Below are 17,038 nucleotides of genomic sequence, written 5' to 3'. Positions count from 1 at the left end.
TTAAGGGGAACATGGTGATCGAAGTGATCAAAGAAGAAATCCAATTGATTCCGAAATGGATATTCTACTGTATGAAGATGAGCATATATACTGCAACGGATTTTCTTTTGCATTAAGCCTCGTCGGCTATTTACACAGAGTATGTGGTGGTTTGGATGTAGAGTAAGAGCATCTTTAGCAGTCCTTAACCGGGGGATATCTCCATACCACTCACCACTCTTATTAGGCTTATTGGGAGATGTTGAATCACTTCCCCAATAAACTCGCCAACATGCCCATCATCCTCTCCATTCATCATTTGCTTACTAGAGACGCAGCTTAATCAAACGCTCGTGTGTGTGTGTGTGTGTGTGTGTGTGTGTGTGTGTGTGTGTGTGTGTGTGTGTGTGTGTGTGTGTGTGTGAGAGGTTGATGAGCATGTATTGACCAATGAAATATGGAGAAGTACGAGAATCTGCTAAGGATCATCAGCAACGCTCCTTGGCCTTGTTACATATATACTATGTTTACATAAAAACACGACAAAGCTAGACGTCTATATCGCTCTGATCATTCTTATTTCGCGAATCAAATTAGTGAATGCACCTGAGCATCTGAATTTGTTGGAGGCGAGCTTGGTTCTTTCCTTTCTGTTGATATGAATAGTGCACGAACTAGTGCCAGAGATATATAAGCAGAAGCACGGAAGCAAGTTCTTCCTGGAAAAAAAAAACAAGAAGCAGCAGCTAGAAGCATGCAAGTTGGTTTTCAACTTTTCCTCCTCATGTGGGATGACTCGCGTTCAATTATTGGGGAGAAAGAAACAAAAAGGATGAGGAGCAACAAACTGATATCCCTGACGCATGAGCTGATGCCACGCCTTACTGGCATTTAATTAAGTTTGCGCGGCGGACAAGTAGCAATTGGCCGGCAATTCGGTTTGGCTTTCCTATTGCTTGCTTTTGGACATGACACGACTCGAGCTGGAGACCGGAGAGTGTAGAAAAAAAATGACTTAGTACTTAACATTTTCATGATATAACACCTAATCAACATGAGCGCAACCCAAAAGAAATGACAAGTTGTATATCTAGACCGGAAAGAAGTGGCATCGCAGACGTAGCAGATGTTCCAGCCATTATGGTTGGGGATGAGAGCGACGTAGGGGCTGTAGTCGTTCCCGTAGTTGTACCCGACGTAGTAGAAGGAGTTTGTTGTGGGTACCGCCTCCCTTCGGGTGGCCACCGGCACTGTCCAGGGACGGCGGCTGCGGATTGGCGACGGCCTTCAGGAGGCTCCAGCGCCGCCACTGATCGGACAGTTGTAGTGGGGCGCCTAGAATTTGGACTCAATTAGACTGACTTTTCAAAGGCTGGGCCCCACTATTTATTATGGCGCTGGACGACCTGGGGCCGCAACCACGTGTATGGTTGCGCCTCCGATCAAGCACAGAACGGGATCTAACAGCGTTCTTATCCTCTTTTTTCCGTTTTCTTATTTTCTGGAATTTCGGCGTTTTTGACCACCAAAAAATCCAACAGAGGAGTAGTACTAGTAGATGAATCGAATCAGCTTAGGGTACTGATAGCAGCTTGACCACCACGGAAGCAGCTAGCCACCAAAAAACAGCACGTGGTCATTGATTCCATCTCTTCTGTGGTAGGTAGGGGTCGCGGCAAGAAGAAGAAGAAGAAGGAGGAAGGGCCGGGCGTGTTCGATCAATATGCATGTGCAATTGTGCAGAGATCATCAGACAGAGGTCCAATCAACTCCTACATATATAGTCGCCCTTGTCAGCCATTCGTTGGAATACATTCATCATATTAGTCATATATAGATAGGGATCGGAGTAGAACAGCCGATGGATCGCGCGCCAGGAGGGAGCTAGGACAAGAGAATCGAAGACAGCTAGCGAATCGAGATCTTCCAACTAACCAAGAGGCAACGTACAATAATGGAGGAGGAGGGGCAGTCGTCGGCGCCGTTGCTGGAGGAGAAGCAGCCGCAGACCGCCGGGTGCCCCGGGTGCGCCGTGGACAGGAGGAAGGCGGCCAACCCGGGCATCCCCTACGGCAGCTTCATCTACGTCTGGATCGTCACCCTCTGCACAGGTACCATCCTCCGATCCATCATATCGAAATTAATTATCGCCTGCTTCCTAATAATATAAGTTGCCAATTACTCCTACTAGTACTAATAATAAGCTGCTGTTACGGCTGCTAGCACGTATCGATTCTGGGTGTTGCTCGTTCATTCCAATTCCAACCTACGCGCCAAATCATGCATCATACGTGTGGATGTGCTTGATTAGCTAGCCTTCATGTACACCCCATCTTATTAATATAATATTGTGTTTTTCTTTAGCTGATGATGATGATGTGGAGTTGCCATCTCGATCAATAATATGCTGCATGCTGTCACCACTGCATTATTCCTTCTCTTTTCTTTTTGACAAAAGACGCACGCATGCTTAAAAAAAAGGAAAAAGTCCGGTTTACAACCTCCAACTATCGCAAAAGTCTGATTTTCAACCTTCAACTACAAAACCAGACAACATAGATCATCCAACTATCAAAACCGGGCAAATTTGGCCCTTGGAGTGGTTTTGAAGGTGGTTTTGTAGTTGAAGGTTAAAAATCGAATTTTTGCGATAGTTCGAGGATGAAAATTGGGCTTTTTCCAAAAAAAAAGAATATGGAGAGGCGCTGCTGTTGATGAAGAAGACAGGGAAAAATAGAAAATCAGGTTCAACATGAAATGGGTCCAGAATCCTATTTAATTATATAGGCCTAGCCCATAGAAGAATCAGGTTGATAGAAGAAATTAATGAATAGGCTTGCTCAACCGTGTTAGCAGGCTGGGCTTTGGGCCTGTTTCCCATCCGATCCATTTGGTCTGGCGGCCCGGTTTACGCGACTCCTTGCGTCTTTTTTATTTTTATATTTTTAAAAATATTTTTTACAGAAATATATTTTCAATTTCACAATTTACAGTTTTATAACTCTACCGCCCGGCAGGGGGCCTGCCGCCCAGCAGAAGGACAGCAGGGACTTATATATAAATAAAAAAAATTATTTGCGCGGAGGCCCTTGGCGGGAACCTGCCGCCCGGCAGGCCCCCTGCCGCCACTCCACTGGGCGGCAGGCTCCCCCTCCCCGCAAAATTGCAGCAGTGGGCTATTAGATGTGGTTTTAGATATTTTGGATACAAATAAAAATTATTAGTAAAGTACATGAATATGAAAAGTATAAATTAGCAATTCATACACATGTGCAAATGAGAACGAAATAGGTGATGCATGAGAACGAAATAAGTATAACATGACGACATGTCAATAATAAAAATACAAAAACAGCTAGAAGTACCTCCTAACCACCCCGGTCACCCCGGCCATGTCGACCTCTTTTACGCTGAGCGTTTACGTGGTCTGTAGAGTAGGTGTGTTGCTCTGGAGGCTCTACGTCTCTACCTGGACGTCCGGTGGCCACAGGTGTCTGGAAGGTAGGATCGGCCTGCTGGTTAGGTGTAAAAAATAACCGACTCCAATCTTCGAAGTTCGCCTCAAAGGTATCCTGTGTGGGCCCTATACAGTAGCAATTAAAATATATTAATCATCGTCTTATAAGTCATATATTTGGGTACATATTCATCACACGTACCTGTTGGTGGTGGATACGAAGAAGGACCCATATCATGAAGCTGGTGGTGCGTTCCGGTTAAAGTTGAGAAATTATTTAAAATATTCATAGAAATAAGAAGAACATGACAAATTCGGGCTACGGATTAGGTATTTACCTTGCGTTCCTTCTGCTGTCGCCGTAGGGTAATACGAAGAAGGTCCCGCATCATATAACTGTTGTGATCCTATATATAAATACAAAAGGAATTAGACTTCATACCACAATTAATTGAAATTAAAATATGAACTATATGTTTACCGAAAGGTCGTGGTGGTGCCTGTGTTTGTTGAAATAACATCCCTGCAGTTGGTGACATGGTACTAAACTGAGTCCCTCCGTGAGGTTGATAAGGTGGGTGTGCATCACATGTATGGACTGAGAATTAATTGTTGGCTTCAAAGTAGGAAGTTAGTAAGTATCCTCACGTACCTGGATAATGCTGTTGAGACCAATAAAGTGCTTGGGAAGACTGCTGCTGTGTGGGACCACAAGGAAACGAGGTCGAGGCTTGAGACGAACCGTACGAGTCATCGTACGATGTCCGGCTATCAAAGGCTTCAAGCATGGAATGGGCTCTTTGTGAAACTCGGGTCCAGGCCGACTCTTTTTCATTCCTATCCATCATAGATCCCGCTCGAATCCTCATCAAATTCGCCCATGGCATCTACGTCCATCAACCTGCACATTTCAAACTGCAAGTAAGAAAAAAAAAAGACATTAACACTGTAATCCAAAGTATTTGAAAAGCGATGATAACTTTGACTCACCGCCCCAGCTAATGCCTCATCCCTATATCAAGCGGCAACGAGTCTGAGGCTGGTACCAGCTCAGGTACGCCCTGTACGAAGCCTCCGTGTGTGCAGGGGTCGCAAGCGCCACGTTCTCCTCTGCCTGGTCCCAGCCATCGACCCAAGGCTGCACCCTTGTCACCCACATGTTGGAGAAGAGTTGCCCAGTCCTCGATAAACTAAATATTGAAAACAATTTAGTCAAATATGATTAGTTAACTATACAATGCATAGTCACTGAAGTAGTATATGAATTATTACCTATGGTCATGGCGTTCGACCCGATCCAATGCTGACGGCACAAGATACAACTGCCTTTGACCGAACTGTCTCCTGACTCTGTCCGGGCAGTGAGCATCAATGTAAACGTCGTACACCAACGCTTGTAGTTGTCATCCAAAAGGCCTGGTCCTGAAAGCAAACCGAAGATATCCTGATCGGTGCAAAACGCTCTTCTAGATCGTCCAACCACGTAGGCGGGACGACGCGAGGCCCTACGGCATCCCCACTGATAGGAAGACCCAGCAGCATCGCAACGTCCTGTAGGGTCAGTGTCATCTCCCCACAAGGGAGGTGGAAAGTGTTTGTCTCAGGCCTCCATCTATCAACCAGAGCCGTCAGTAGGGACCTGTCCAGCTTTACTGAACCACTCTCAGCAAGACGACATATAGTAAGAAGACCAGCCTCACTCATCCTGAAAAATAGAACGATCAAAGGTAAGTACATTATGTACGAAACGTATACGAAACAAACGTATTCTTAGAACCATAATCCGACGACATATCACCTGGGCACCCATCGTGGGTCAACAGGAATAAACTCCGCTGGTGGACGTGGACGCAGCACGTTAAGTTTCACGCGCTGAACCACTGCAAAAAAAATTAGATCGAGAAAGTTGAGAAATATTTATTACCTGCGGTTAGGATCCAAAATCCGGCAGGACTTCGCCGTTACAACTCCCTCCCACACCCCTCCTCTCTCCCTCCCGCTCTCTGGATGTCGTGGGAAGCAAATGAGGGGGGAGAGGGGAGAGAAGCTTTATACAGTGTGGGGGAGCCTGCCGCCCGCCCCCTGCCGCCCGGCAGGGGGGCGGCAGACTCCCGCCAAAGACCTCCGCGCAAATAATTTTTTTATTTACATATAAGTCCCTGCCGCCCTCCTGCTGGGCGGCAGGCCCCCTGCCGCACCCCTGCCGGGCGGTAGGGTATAAAACTGTAAATTGTGAAATTAAAAATATATTTTTATAAAAAATATTTTTGAAAAATATAAAAATAAAAAAGACGCCGACTCCCTCTGCCGCGAACCTTTCTTCTCCGAGACTCGAGAGGCTGCAGCCATCCACCTCCCACACTCTTCCGTGTACCCGTGAAGGTCGAGAACTCGAGATGCAACGCATTGCGATGCGCCGCCGCCAATGCCGTGATTGGATTGGATCCCATTCCGTTTGGCGCCACCCCCGATGTGGACTGACGACGAGGTCGTGTTGCCTTCGTCTTCCTCGTCCTGTTGGCCCGCGGACGCCTCAAACATTGCAACACGCCCCTCGCATTGGCCAATAATTGCCCCCACCATTAGGGCAGAGCGAAAGGAAGCATCTTTGGCGATTCCCGTGGCCGACGGGACCGGCCGATTTTATTGGCCATCTGCCACCGCTGGAAGGATTGGTTTTTGCCTTCCTTGATTCGATTCTCCTGGCCAAGAGGAGAGGAGGAGGCATTGATTGCGCGCCCCCTGCTCCCATCTCTGCCTTCGGGCCTCCATCCAATTGCTGTTCTGAGCATTGAGGGGGGCGAGCAAGGAACTCGCTGCCCGGCCGGCCGGCGATGGGGGAGGAGGGCACTTGGCCGTTGCTCAAGGAGGAGTACCACTACCACCCGGGGTGCCCCGGCTGCGCTTACGACCGGAGGAAGGACCTCCTCAGGGGAATGCCGTACAAGGAGTTCCTCTATGTCTGGATGGTTTCTCTCACGGCCGGTACACACTTCTCTTCCTTACACCGCCCTCTTTTCCAGCTCCTCCTCCTGTCGGGTGACTTTTCTCTTGAGCTCGTAACTTTGGATAATTTGAATGACCACATGTTACAACTAGCAGAATATGCTATAGCAGGTCATAACTTGAGGTTGGCAGGACAGAAAATCTTTGTGCTTGTTGTTGGTAGGTCTATGGTCCAGTATGCTAACTACAACTTTTATTCATTGGGGGATTACTGTACGGGGAAAATGTGGATACCATATAATTCTCTGCTACTGTGTCATAGCAGCTAAAGTTCAATCCTTGACAAAACTTTTCCTGCTGTAGCGATGTAGGTACTGCTGATTTTCTTCATAATTTTAGGTTGTTTTGCACTTGCAGTCATTGCGGTGTCTCCCTACCTCTACTATATAACACCTCCCTCACTTTCTGAAGATGTACTGACAGAGATACCATGCACCTCCCGTTGGATTTTTATTTGTGAGAAGTTGCAACATCACTCCAATTAGGCGGCATATATAGGACATAAGAGTTAAAACTTTTATACTTATGAGACTTAGTTCATCATATTACAACTCCAATTATGCTTTTTTTATTTAAGGTTGATTTTTCTGAGTGCACGACCACTTTTCTCAAGTCTTATTAAGCAGTTCCTCAGTTTCTATTATTGAACTAACATGATAGATGTCAGCATCTGCACTTTTTGACCTACAGAACATAACTGGGGTTTTTTCCTGTATTGCTAATATTTACTGTTTCTAATTTTCTTCTCTCCTTTTCAGCTTTACCAATATCATCATTGTTCCCCTTCTTGTATTTTATGGTATGTACACAATTTCGTACTCTTTTCTCTGGCTACTCAGGGTTTTGTGTTATATGACCAATATGTAGCTCGTACGTCAATTATGTTTTTTGATACCTTGACTGCCTATAGTTCTTTTTCATCTATACCATGCATCTGTTAAGTTGCTTCATCTGACAAAGGTTCATATTGTTTCTTGTACTACACAGATAAGAGACTTGAATGTTGCTAAAAGAACAGAAGATATCGGCTTCTATGCCGGTTTTGTAGGTTAGTTTTTTATGAATTTCTCCCTCATATTATGCTTAGCTTTTCAGTATTCATAAGTAGTGAAAAATTTGTGATTGATCAGTTACATGCTCCGGATTTCTTCAGGTGCTTCATTTATGTTTGGTAGATGCTTGACTTCAACAGCTTGGGGAATAGCGGCAGACCGTATTGGGAGGAAACCAGTTGTCATGTTTGGCATTTTCTCCGTGTTAGTAACATTTCGCCTCCATTTATATGAAGGAGTAGTGATTCAGCGTGGAAATGAAACTCAAACTTAGTTCTTATAAATTTCTCAGGGTTGTGTTCAATACTTTGTTTGGGCTAAGTGTCAACTATTGGATGGCAATTGCTACTCGATTTTTGCTGGGTGCTTTAAATGGTCTACTTGGACCAATTAAGGTATGGTGAATTTGCAAGCCCTTTTTATGTTACAATGTGATGCAGTCAATAGCATCTTGCTTGAATTTTACAGGCTTATGCCATTGAAGTTTGCCGACCAGAACATGAAGCCCTAGCATTATCACTTGTAAGATACAAATTTCATGCTGATGTATTACTAATATTTCATATTCCAATGATTTTGATACTGGAACTCACCTTCATATAATTTTAGGTCAGCACAGCATGGGGAATAGGTCTCATCATTGGTCCCGCTCTAGGAGGCTACCTTGCACTGGTACAGCATCAGAGGCAATTTAGCAATGTTAAAGCATATCTAATTGTCAATGCTAACCTGGTTACCTTTATGGCAGCCTGCAGAAAATTTTCCAAATATCTTTTCACCTGACTCGTTCTTTGGAAGGTATCTCTTTTCAACATAGCACAAAACATAGTCTCGAATAATCATTTTAGTGAATACTTACTTTCGGCCTAAACTTGTCAGGTTTCCATATTTCTTACCATGCTTATGCACATCAGTCTTTGCTGTTGTTGTTCTCATAAGCTGCATATGGATGCCGGTATGTGAGATTCCTCTGAATTCATTTCACATTCACCACCAATTGCACAATTTTGATTATTCCGTACTCACCATAATGCATCTTAAAATATTTTCTAGGAGACTTTGCACAAGCATAAAGTTAGTGAAAATGAAAACCAGAGCATTGAAGCTTTGGAGGCTCATCTGATTGATCCAAAAGAAAAGGTTGAAGAAAGTGGAAGTTTGGGTACCAAGAAGAAGAGCTTATTCAAGAATTGGCCATTGATGTCATCAATAATTATCTATTGCATCTTCTCCTTCCATGACATGGCTTACACAGAGGTATTTGTTTATTACCACTTGTGGGATGTTTATTTATGATTTTAGGAAAAACTATGCATGTTATGAACGTACCTAGTACCAATATATAACTTTTGTATTTCCATGCTTATTTGAAAATGATCTAGATGTATGATGTGTAGTTGCTTTTACCTAGAGGACATAGTCTTTTTTCCTTGAATACTCTAGAGAACTTTTCAGCATGTCATAGAGCACTAACCAAAACTAATTCCAGGTGTTCTCTCTATGGGCTGAAAGTGACAAGAAGTATGGTGGACTCAGTTTATCGTCCGAGGATGTAGGTCAAGTCCTGGCAGTTACAGGTGAATTTTTCTCATTATTGTTAGTGTTATTAACTTGGAAAACCCCCATTGTAGTCTAAAGTGGTTCATGCACTACGAAATATTAATTAGATGATGGTAAGTACCAAATTTTTTGATGGAAGGTAAGTACCCAATTAGAACCTGTCATATGGATACAACAACAACAACAATATGGATGTGGAAAAAAAAAAGATTACTCAATCATTTCACTCACGCCGTACAGAATCTGCAAATCCTCTCTTCCATCTGGTTGCATGATTGTGGTTCTCAATATTTTGTAACCAACTTTTTGTTATTTGTGGTACCGCCATTTACATTATTTTACCTCTTCCATTTCAGGTGCCAGTCTTCTTGTATATCAACTGTTCCTGTACCCTCGTATCAATAAAGTTCTTGGGCCTACAAATTCTTCTCGAATTGCAGCAGTTAGTAAAAGCTTATGTTATTTAGTTCATGCAGTCTTTTTTCTCTTCTTTCTGCACATATGAACTATTTTACTCAATCTTGCAGATCCTGTGCATACCTATCCTCTTTGCCTACCCTTATATGACATACCTTTCAGAACCTGGATTATCAATCGTTCTCAATATTGCATCGGTGATAAAGAATAATCTTTCTGTGAGTATCTCTGCATCCCATTATATGACCATTTATTTGATCTTTTGGGACCAAATAACTACATGAATAGCAGTTTTGATACATTTACAAAGTCTTCAGTAATCTGCTCAGAAAATGGAAAAGAAAAATTAAAAGAAAATAGTTCCTAGTGATGGTTGGCAATATCAAACATATGAATCTTGTATATTTACCCACCACTTAGCAGTCTGTGCCCTTTTTCTATTGAATATTTAGATTGTACGTATTATTTATTTTTTTGTTATAATTTATTTCATTTCAATGACATACTATATCAGGTTACCATCATTACAGGCACTTTCATCCTTCAAAACAATGCCGTGGTATGCACACATGTGTTCAGCTCAATTTTTATATTATTAAGGATCTGCTCCTAATCTGTAACTGACCGATTACAATACTTGCTAACAGCCTCAGGATCAAAGAGGAGCTGCAAATGGATTGTCTATGACAGGAATGTCGTTTTTCAAGGCAGTTGCTCCAGCAGGAGCAGGCATTGTGTGAGTATAATTTGCTCCTTGTACCTTCTTAGAAGAAGTTTCATAAAAAAAAAACTTCTTAGAAGAAATTTTTTTAGTTCTAAGTTGAAATAAACTTGCAATATGCACCGTTGCCTTCATAGTATATTTAAATGAAATGTTCTTGAAGCTTCAATAATAGGAAGGCTGAGCTATAGTCTACTTTGAATTTTTCTACTGTGCTGCTAAATTTAATTTTCAAGTAGCAAAGCTGAGATATATACTGTATATTGGATCTACTACTGCCCTCCTGGCTACTGCTTGTAAATTTATCTGCAAATGTATCTGCTCCACGCGAAGCATGTACTGCTGCTAATTTTTCCTGGGGTATTTATTCAGGTTCTCGTGGGCACAGAAAAGGCAGCATGGTTTTTTCTTTCCAGGTAAAATTACTTTCCTTTTTGAGGAAATTTCAGATGCCTTTTCTTTTTCTCTTTGGCAGCATATAATTAATTCTTCTAATTCCACCCGTGCAGGTGATCAGATGGTGTTCTTTCTTCTGAATGTGATTGAGTTGCTTGGACTCATCCTCACATTCAAACCCTTTTTGGCTGTGCCTGAGCAATATAATAGAAATTAGAACTCAAATTGTAGAAGCTTAGGGATATTCAAATAGAGTCTTGCACCGTAGAGGTAGAGGGCATAATGCCCATCCACAAGGAGGAACCTGAAAGAGGGAGATTGAGTAGTTGTTGCGTGTAACTGCAAGTGTTGTATGTAATTGCAGCAATTCAGTAGAGGAAATGTATAGTTGGTAAATGGCAGCCAATCGATTGCTTGCTTTTGATTAGGCAGGCATTTTGTGCCGAGTTGCTGCACTGTAAAGTAGAAATAATGTGAGGAACAGGAGCTCGAAATTATTTGTTCGACGTGAAATTCGTAGACATTTCTATCCTAAATACTTGTCTAGTTTTATTTATTCTGCTGATTGGCTCATCCTTCTGCGTCGAGTAAAAAACATGGCATCCTGACGAAAAAGTTGAAGCAAAACTGCGGAGTACATGCATTTTTTTTGTCAGCAAAAATGAATGCCCACGTATTCGGTGGCTCAATGAGGTTGAAATCTTACTGGAGCGGACAAGTTCATTCTTATGCGTCGATCAAAGATCGAACGGCTTAGCATTGCCGTGCGAGGTGCATATATAGAGGAGCAGAGCTTGAGCAGCAGCATGCGTGCCTGCTGGCTGCTGTGGTGGTGACTTTGCAGCTAGCTAGGTGATCGAAGCGATCGTCGAGATGGGCAGCGAGGAAGCGCCGCTGCTGCTGCCGGCGCCGGTGGTGGAGGGTTGCCCCGGCTGCGCCATAGAGCGGCAGAAGGCGAGCAGCAAAGGGAGGATCCCCTACAGGGAGCTCTTCTTCGTCGGCGTCACCTCCTTCGCCTCATGTACGTATATAGCAAGCCTCCATCCATATCAATTACTGTTTGATCTCCATTAATGCTCTTGCATTGCATCTGGCCGGGGCAATGCCTTGCACGAGTGATGTGTTGATGTCCTTGCGCGGCAACAGGGTTCAGTTTTCAGACAATGCATTCAACTCGAGCTCTGGCCTGCACTGTGCCAACTCTGACTGTTGCTGGATTGTGCCTAGTTCGGTCGTCAGGGAATGCTTACATTATGCTCTAGTAGCGTCCGCCGCCGCTGCCTGCTCGCCGGCGATGAGCGTCGTCGGAGACATGCTGCCTGCTTGCCGGTGATGAGCGTCGCCGGAGACATGCTGCCTGGATCAAGTCAAGTGCAAGGTGTCTGGGCCAAACAATTGCAACATGTACGTATTACGGGTGTGTGTGTGTCCCTGCGCGATCGGCACTGCAGTCTCTGCAGGCACAGCGACGGCAGCGTCGCGCTGCTGCCGGCGCCTTCCTCTCCGGAGCCCCGGCCGGCTGGCCTCGGCAAGCACCGCCCTCCACCGCGTAAACGCCATCAAGGAGGACGTGCGGTGGGAGCGAGGAGCAGCAGCAGCAGCAGTACTGGACGCGGCCATGGTGGAGATGCCACTGACGGGAATGCAGATGGCGCTCGAGATGATGATGGACAAAAAGTGCTGCAACAAGCTGCTAGACCATGATCACCATCATATCATCATGGAGATGAGGGATCAGATACGCCTCGCCCTCCTCACGCCCAGCAGCAACAAGCAGCAGACTGCTGCTGCTGATGGTGGTGGTGCTTTTATCTCCAAGCCGCAGATCAGCAGTCTGTGCTTGCCAACAAGGAAAACGACGACGTCGCAGCAGCCCGAGCAGCTGGCTCCTTGGCTGTTCCTCTTCTCCCTCTATCAGCTCAGAGACGGCTTGTTGGTCGCCAACAATGCCAATGCCAGTGTCAACATGAAGGTCGCGCCGGCAGCCCAAGAATCCGAAGAAGAAGGGCGGCGGCAACAAGCAGCAGCAGCCACTGCAGACAACCCCTGCCGGTTCCGGTTCCGCCGGCGGCAGCTCTTGGCGGCTGCCAAGTGCGGCTTCTCGCTGGGCCTCGCCGTCCTGCTGGGCCTCCTCTTCAGCAACGACCACGGATTCTGGTGGGGCCTCATCGTCGCCACCACCTTCACCACGGCCCGCGAATCCACCTGGGCTGTGGCCGCTGTCGGGCGTCATCATCATGGGGCGCCGCTACGACGAGGCCGCCATGGCCTTCACGGTCGCCCGCCTCGTGGAGACCTTCATAGGCATCGCCTGCGCCCTTCTGGCTGACATCATCTTCCACCCTGGGGCGAGGCCAAGGGAGCAGCTCGCCCGCTGCATCGCCGCCGCGCTTGCAGCCGCCGCTGATGATCCATCATTGCAATCACAGTCACTGCTCATCAAGAGCCTGCACCAGCAGCTGGCCCTACTCATGAGACATGCAGTAATTTTTGATACTTGAATAATCTTGATTTTTATTTAATTTTCTCATTAATTCGGCAATTGATAATGTCTTTATGCTGCAATTTGTAGACACGATGAAGAGGTTCAGGACAATGAAATCATTTCTTTTTCCCTGCTCCTACTCCTGTAATTTCGCTTCCTACTGTTGATGAAGATTGTAGGCTCTGGTTCACTTCCAACTATTGATGAAGATATGATAGGCAGGGACGGGAATGAACCAAATCGACATTGGTTAGGTATATTACTTCTATGGTTTAAGTTTTCATTAATTTTGCTATACAATTAAACCTAGAATTGACATACAGTATGTACTCTAAATCATGCACTTTGCGTGCTTATATGGGCTGAATTCAATGGTTAGATGAGTCGCCCTAGGCGTGAAAATGCTCCAGCTCCGCCACTGCATGGATCGGACTCGGAGACAAGCAAACGCAATGGCCGCGAGTGTAGGGCGCTGCTGGCTGCTTGCATTGCTGGACCGCTAGCTGACAGTAACGTTTCAGGTCTGCTTGTCTGTAGTCTGTACTATGCATGTGTGGGCCTGCAGCCCTGGACGCTGGACCCCAATGCAAATGCAATGCATTTCCAACACTTGATGCATTTGAACTTGGATGTATCTTAAGCACTGCGTAAAAGTCCAGGCAACATGAGGAAAACGCAACATGATGAGCAAAATAGATGACGTCCTGGCAGAACGACAACCGACTGCTCATAAGTTAATATTTAGAGCCGTGCAAACTAAGCTCCTTCAGATTCGTATAGTCAAATTTCGCTCATACTCCATTGCATTAAAGGTTCATTATATACTTCTTTTGTTTCCAAATGTAAGTGGTTTGATTTTTTTAGTCCGAATTTGACCACTCGTTTTATTCAAAAAATTGGTTATGGCTTGCTTTATTAACTAAAGGTCTTTAAGAATGACTTAAATTTGACCATGTTTGCACCAATTTTTTGAATAAGACAAGTAGTCAAACTTGTAATCAAAAGTCAACAGTTGTGATCTGGAGGGAGTAAGAAACAAGTCTTCTTGTTTTGATTTCCTGTTGAAGGGAAGCTTGTGATTGGAGTAAAGTTCAGGCTGTGACTGACTTCGCAGCACTAGCCGTTTGACTTGAGATCACAAAATTAGACTTCATTTAATACTATAATTAATGGTCAAATTAGGGTGAAGTTTTTTTTCACCCACCAACGACTAGAGCAGTATCAAATGTGCTATCAAGGTGAACGGGTCCTCATTACTGAAAGTAAAAGAAAGGAAATGCAGCCTATAATTTCTCAGCATATGCCTCACGAAACTGCATATGGTAACTGCCATGAAAATCCAGATGAATGATAAAAAGAGAATACTATGTTGTTTTCATAGGAATGACACATGGTGGGATATTAGATTTGATTTTATTTGCTTTTCCCTTGGACCAAACTCATGTCTTTATGGGCTGACTGGACCCTTTTGGCCCAATGAGCCCCCGCCGCCACAAGCGCACCGACGACCGGACCCCACCTGTCGCCACCAAGCATGCCCCTCCGCTTTCCCCCTTCCTCTGTTCCCCTTCCTCCCCAAATCCGTCGCGGCTCCTCCCCTCATGCGAGCGCCCGACCACAGCACGTGGCCTGCCTCCTCGGCGGGGTTTTCTTCAGTGCCAAGAAGCCTAGGAACATTCCGGAAGGAAGCGGGAGGCCGCAGGATGGACGCCACGCGTCGCGCCTCGGCACGGACGCCGGGGATCCTCTCCACTCCCGAACTGCGAGCCCTAGGCGTGCGGCTACAAAAAAAAACCCCGACCACACTCCTTTCTGCAACCTAGCCGCCGCCGCCATGCCAGAGAGAGTAGGAGAAGGAGAGAGAGAGAGGAGAGACAGGAGCGTGAGATGTTTTCACTGTGCCTGGCGCGTGCCGCCGCCCGGCGCGGGGCGAGAGCCTGCCGCGGCGGCGCGGGAGCTGAGCAGGGCGCTGCTCCAGCGGGAGGGTCGCGCCCAGATCTAGATCCAGGAGGAGGCGCCCCGCGCACTCCAGTGCTTCGGGGAGGCGGGGCGGCTTGCGGAGTACCCAATTGGCCTGAGGGGCCTGCTCCGGGGGCTGCTCCGTCGCCGTTACGACATCGGACCGGCGCCGCCTCCCTCCTCCTCCGAATCCACCACCGGCGAGGAGACCGTCGACGACTCCATTGCCCGCGAGGAGGAGGAGGACGACGACTCCGACGTCGCCGACTCCGCTGCCCGCGAGGAGGACTCCGACGACTCCGACTGAGAGTTCGATGTTCAGGAGGACTTCCTCAAGTCCCACAGCTCCAGGGTTCATCCTTTGGCTCCCTCATGGAGTTGATTGGACATCCAGGGACGAGTCCGATGCCCTGAGGCGCAACGTCACGACCAAGCTGGACATCGGCAAGGATCACAAGGTGGTCATGACCTTGTGCTGGAAGGATGAGCACGACTTCTGGCTTTCCGGCTTCATCAGCCTTAGGGGTAGACCTGGCACACTACACCTGGTGGTAGATATCGAGATCTACAAGGAGGGGGAGGAGGATGGCGACGAGCGCGACTTCCCATGTTGGATGTTCCAGGAGGAGGATGGCAAGGAGCGCTATCTGTACTTCCCACCGGACATGTTCGAGCTGGAGGAGGCCGAGGCGAGTTCCATCAAAGATGGCATCTTCCTTATCACCATTCCCAAGGTAGTTGAGTAGGAGGAGGTAGGATCCCCATCGCCCGATCAATCTACAAGTTTGGTGTCGTCCTAGTTAGTATGAGTCACTATTTAAAATAGCGGGATAAAACATTTAGCGGTTGGTATTTGTAGAGGCTAGGAAAGGCTATAGCGGGCTACAGTCTAGCTAACCCATATAGCAGGTTTATAAATACCATGTGTTGAAAAATCAGCCCACTAACTTTGACACCAACTTCTTTGGTAAATATTATACCCACATTACACCCAAAAAACTTCACATAGACACTAATATGAGAGGCCAACTCTATATGAGAACTCAACTCTTTATTCACCATAAATTATTACAACACAAGACTCTTGTACTCTTTATCTGGCTATCCTACCATGACACTACTACACTACATGACAATCTTATCATCTCCTATTTGAGACCTCTTATGCCATGGTGTGGCAACATGAGAGGGGAGCACCCCTATTTATATGACTCTATGGGTCATATGGTTTTGCCATGTGTCCATATTCTACACACTTTTTACAAAATATCTAACTCTAGAATTTTCCTCGTACTTATCTAATCATACAAATATCTAATTTCTGGAGTATTCTATATTTCACCATGAAGCATGGTAACAATGATTCATGCATATATACTCTCTAATTTTCTAGAAGCTTCTCACAATTATGCATTTCTACTTCAACACCATGTATAAATCTATGAGCAATTTTACATATAAACATGAAATCAAGAAATTTTTATATAATGAAGTACGTCTTGGACTTCATTCTCTCGTCACATCATTGACAAAATACTAAATTTTATAAATGACGAAGTTCAATACTAAATTAACAATAAATAAAGACTAATTCATATAGTTTAGCTGCCTAAATAACTCTTAGTTTAGCGGCTATAGCGGGATATAGCTGTTTATTAGCGGATTTAGTGTTTTAGAGCTAAGAGATGGATATCCTAGCTTTCTTCTCTCTCAAAAGCTATAGCAGGCTATAGCGGTGGCTATAGCCGTCTATTTAAAACTTTGGTATGAGTAGATGTCAGACGAAAGATCTTGGTGGCATGTGTTATCAATCTTTGTTTTGATGTAAGGCTGCAAAAGCCCGATCTATCAATGAATTGAATGGAAATCAGTTTGGATGTTGTCGTGGGATTTTTAGGGTACCCACAGCCGGGTGGCGGAGCGCACCCGCCTATTCCCGGTGAGGGAGGACTCGGGGAAGTACTAGGCGGTTAGGCTAATCTAGCACGGAGGCAAGCACACATGAA

The 17,038-nt window shown here is 45.5% G+C and overlaps 1 protein-coding gene across 2 annotated transcripts; it reads left to right on the top strand.

The window, feature by feature from the left end:
* The first annotated feature begins 1,559 nt into the window (after positions 1-1,559).
* On the top strand, positions 1,560-11,124 carry LOC120696631 (protein ZINC INDUCED FACILITATOR-LIKE 1-like). 2 transcript variants are annotated; one of them, XM_039979597.1, is made up of 17 exons: positions 1,560-2,090; positions 7,201-7,241; positions 7,430-7,490; positions 7,596-7,698; positions 7,787-7,889; positions 7,963-8,016; positions 8,104-8,166; positions 8,243-8,292; positions 8,374-8,449; positions 8,548-8,751; positions 8,984-9,071; positions 9,411-9,496; positions 9,582-9,689; positions 9,986-10,030; positions 10,119-10,207; positions 10,565-10,608; positions 10,702-11,124. In XM_039979597.1, exons 1-17 carry the CDS (start codon positions 1,934-1,936, stop codon positions 10,803-10,805), a joined length of 1,476 nt encoding a protein of 491 aa, XP_039835531.1. In that variant the 5' UTR covers positions 1,560-1,933; the 3' UTR covers positions 10,806-11,124. The 2 variants fall into 2 exon arrangements, with proteins under 2 accessions (XP_039835531.1, XP_039835532.1); XM_039979598.1 differs by lacking the exon at positions 1,560-2,090 and adding an exon at positions 5,815-6,421.
* Positions 11,125-17,038: the final 5,914 nt, after the last annotated feature.

Source organism: Panicum virgatum, chromosome 3K, assembly GCF_016808335.1.
Source record: "Panicum virgatum strain AP13 chromosome 3K, P.virgatum_v5, whole genome shotgun sequence".
NCBI lineage: Eukaryota > Viridiplantae > Streptophyta > Magnoliopsida > Poales > Poaceae > Panicum > Panicum virgatum.
This window is presented reverse-complemented; position numbering and strand designations above follow the sequence as displayed.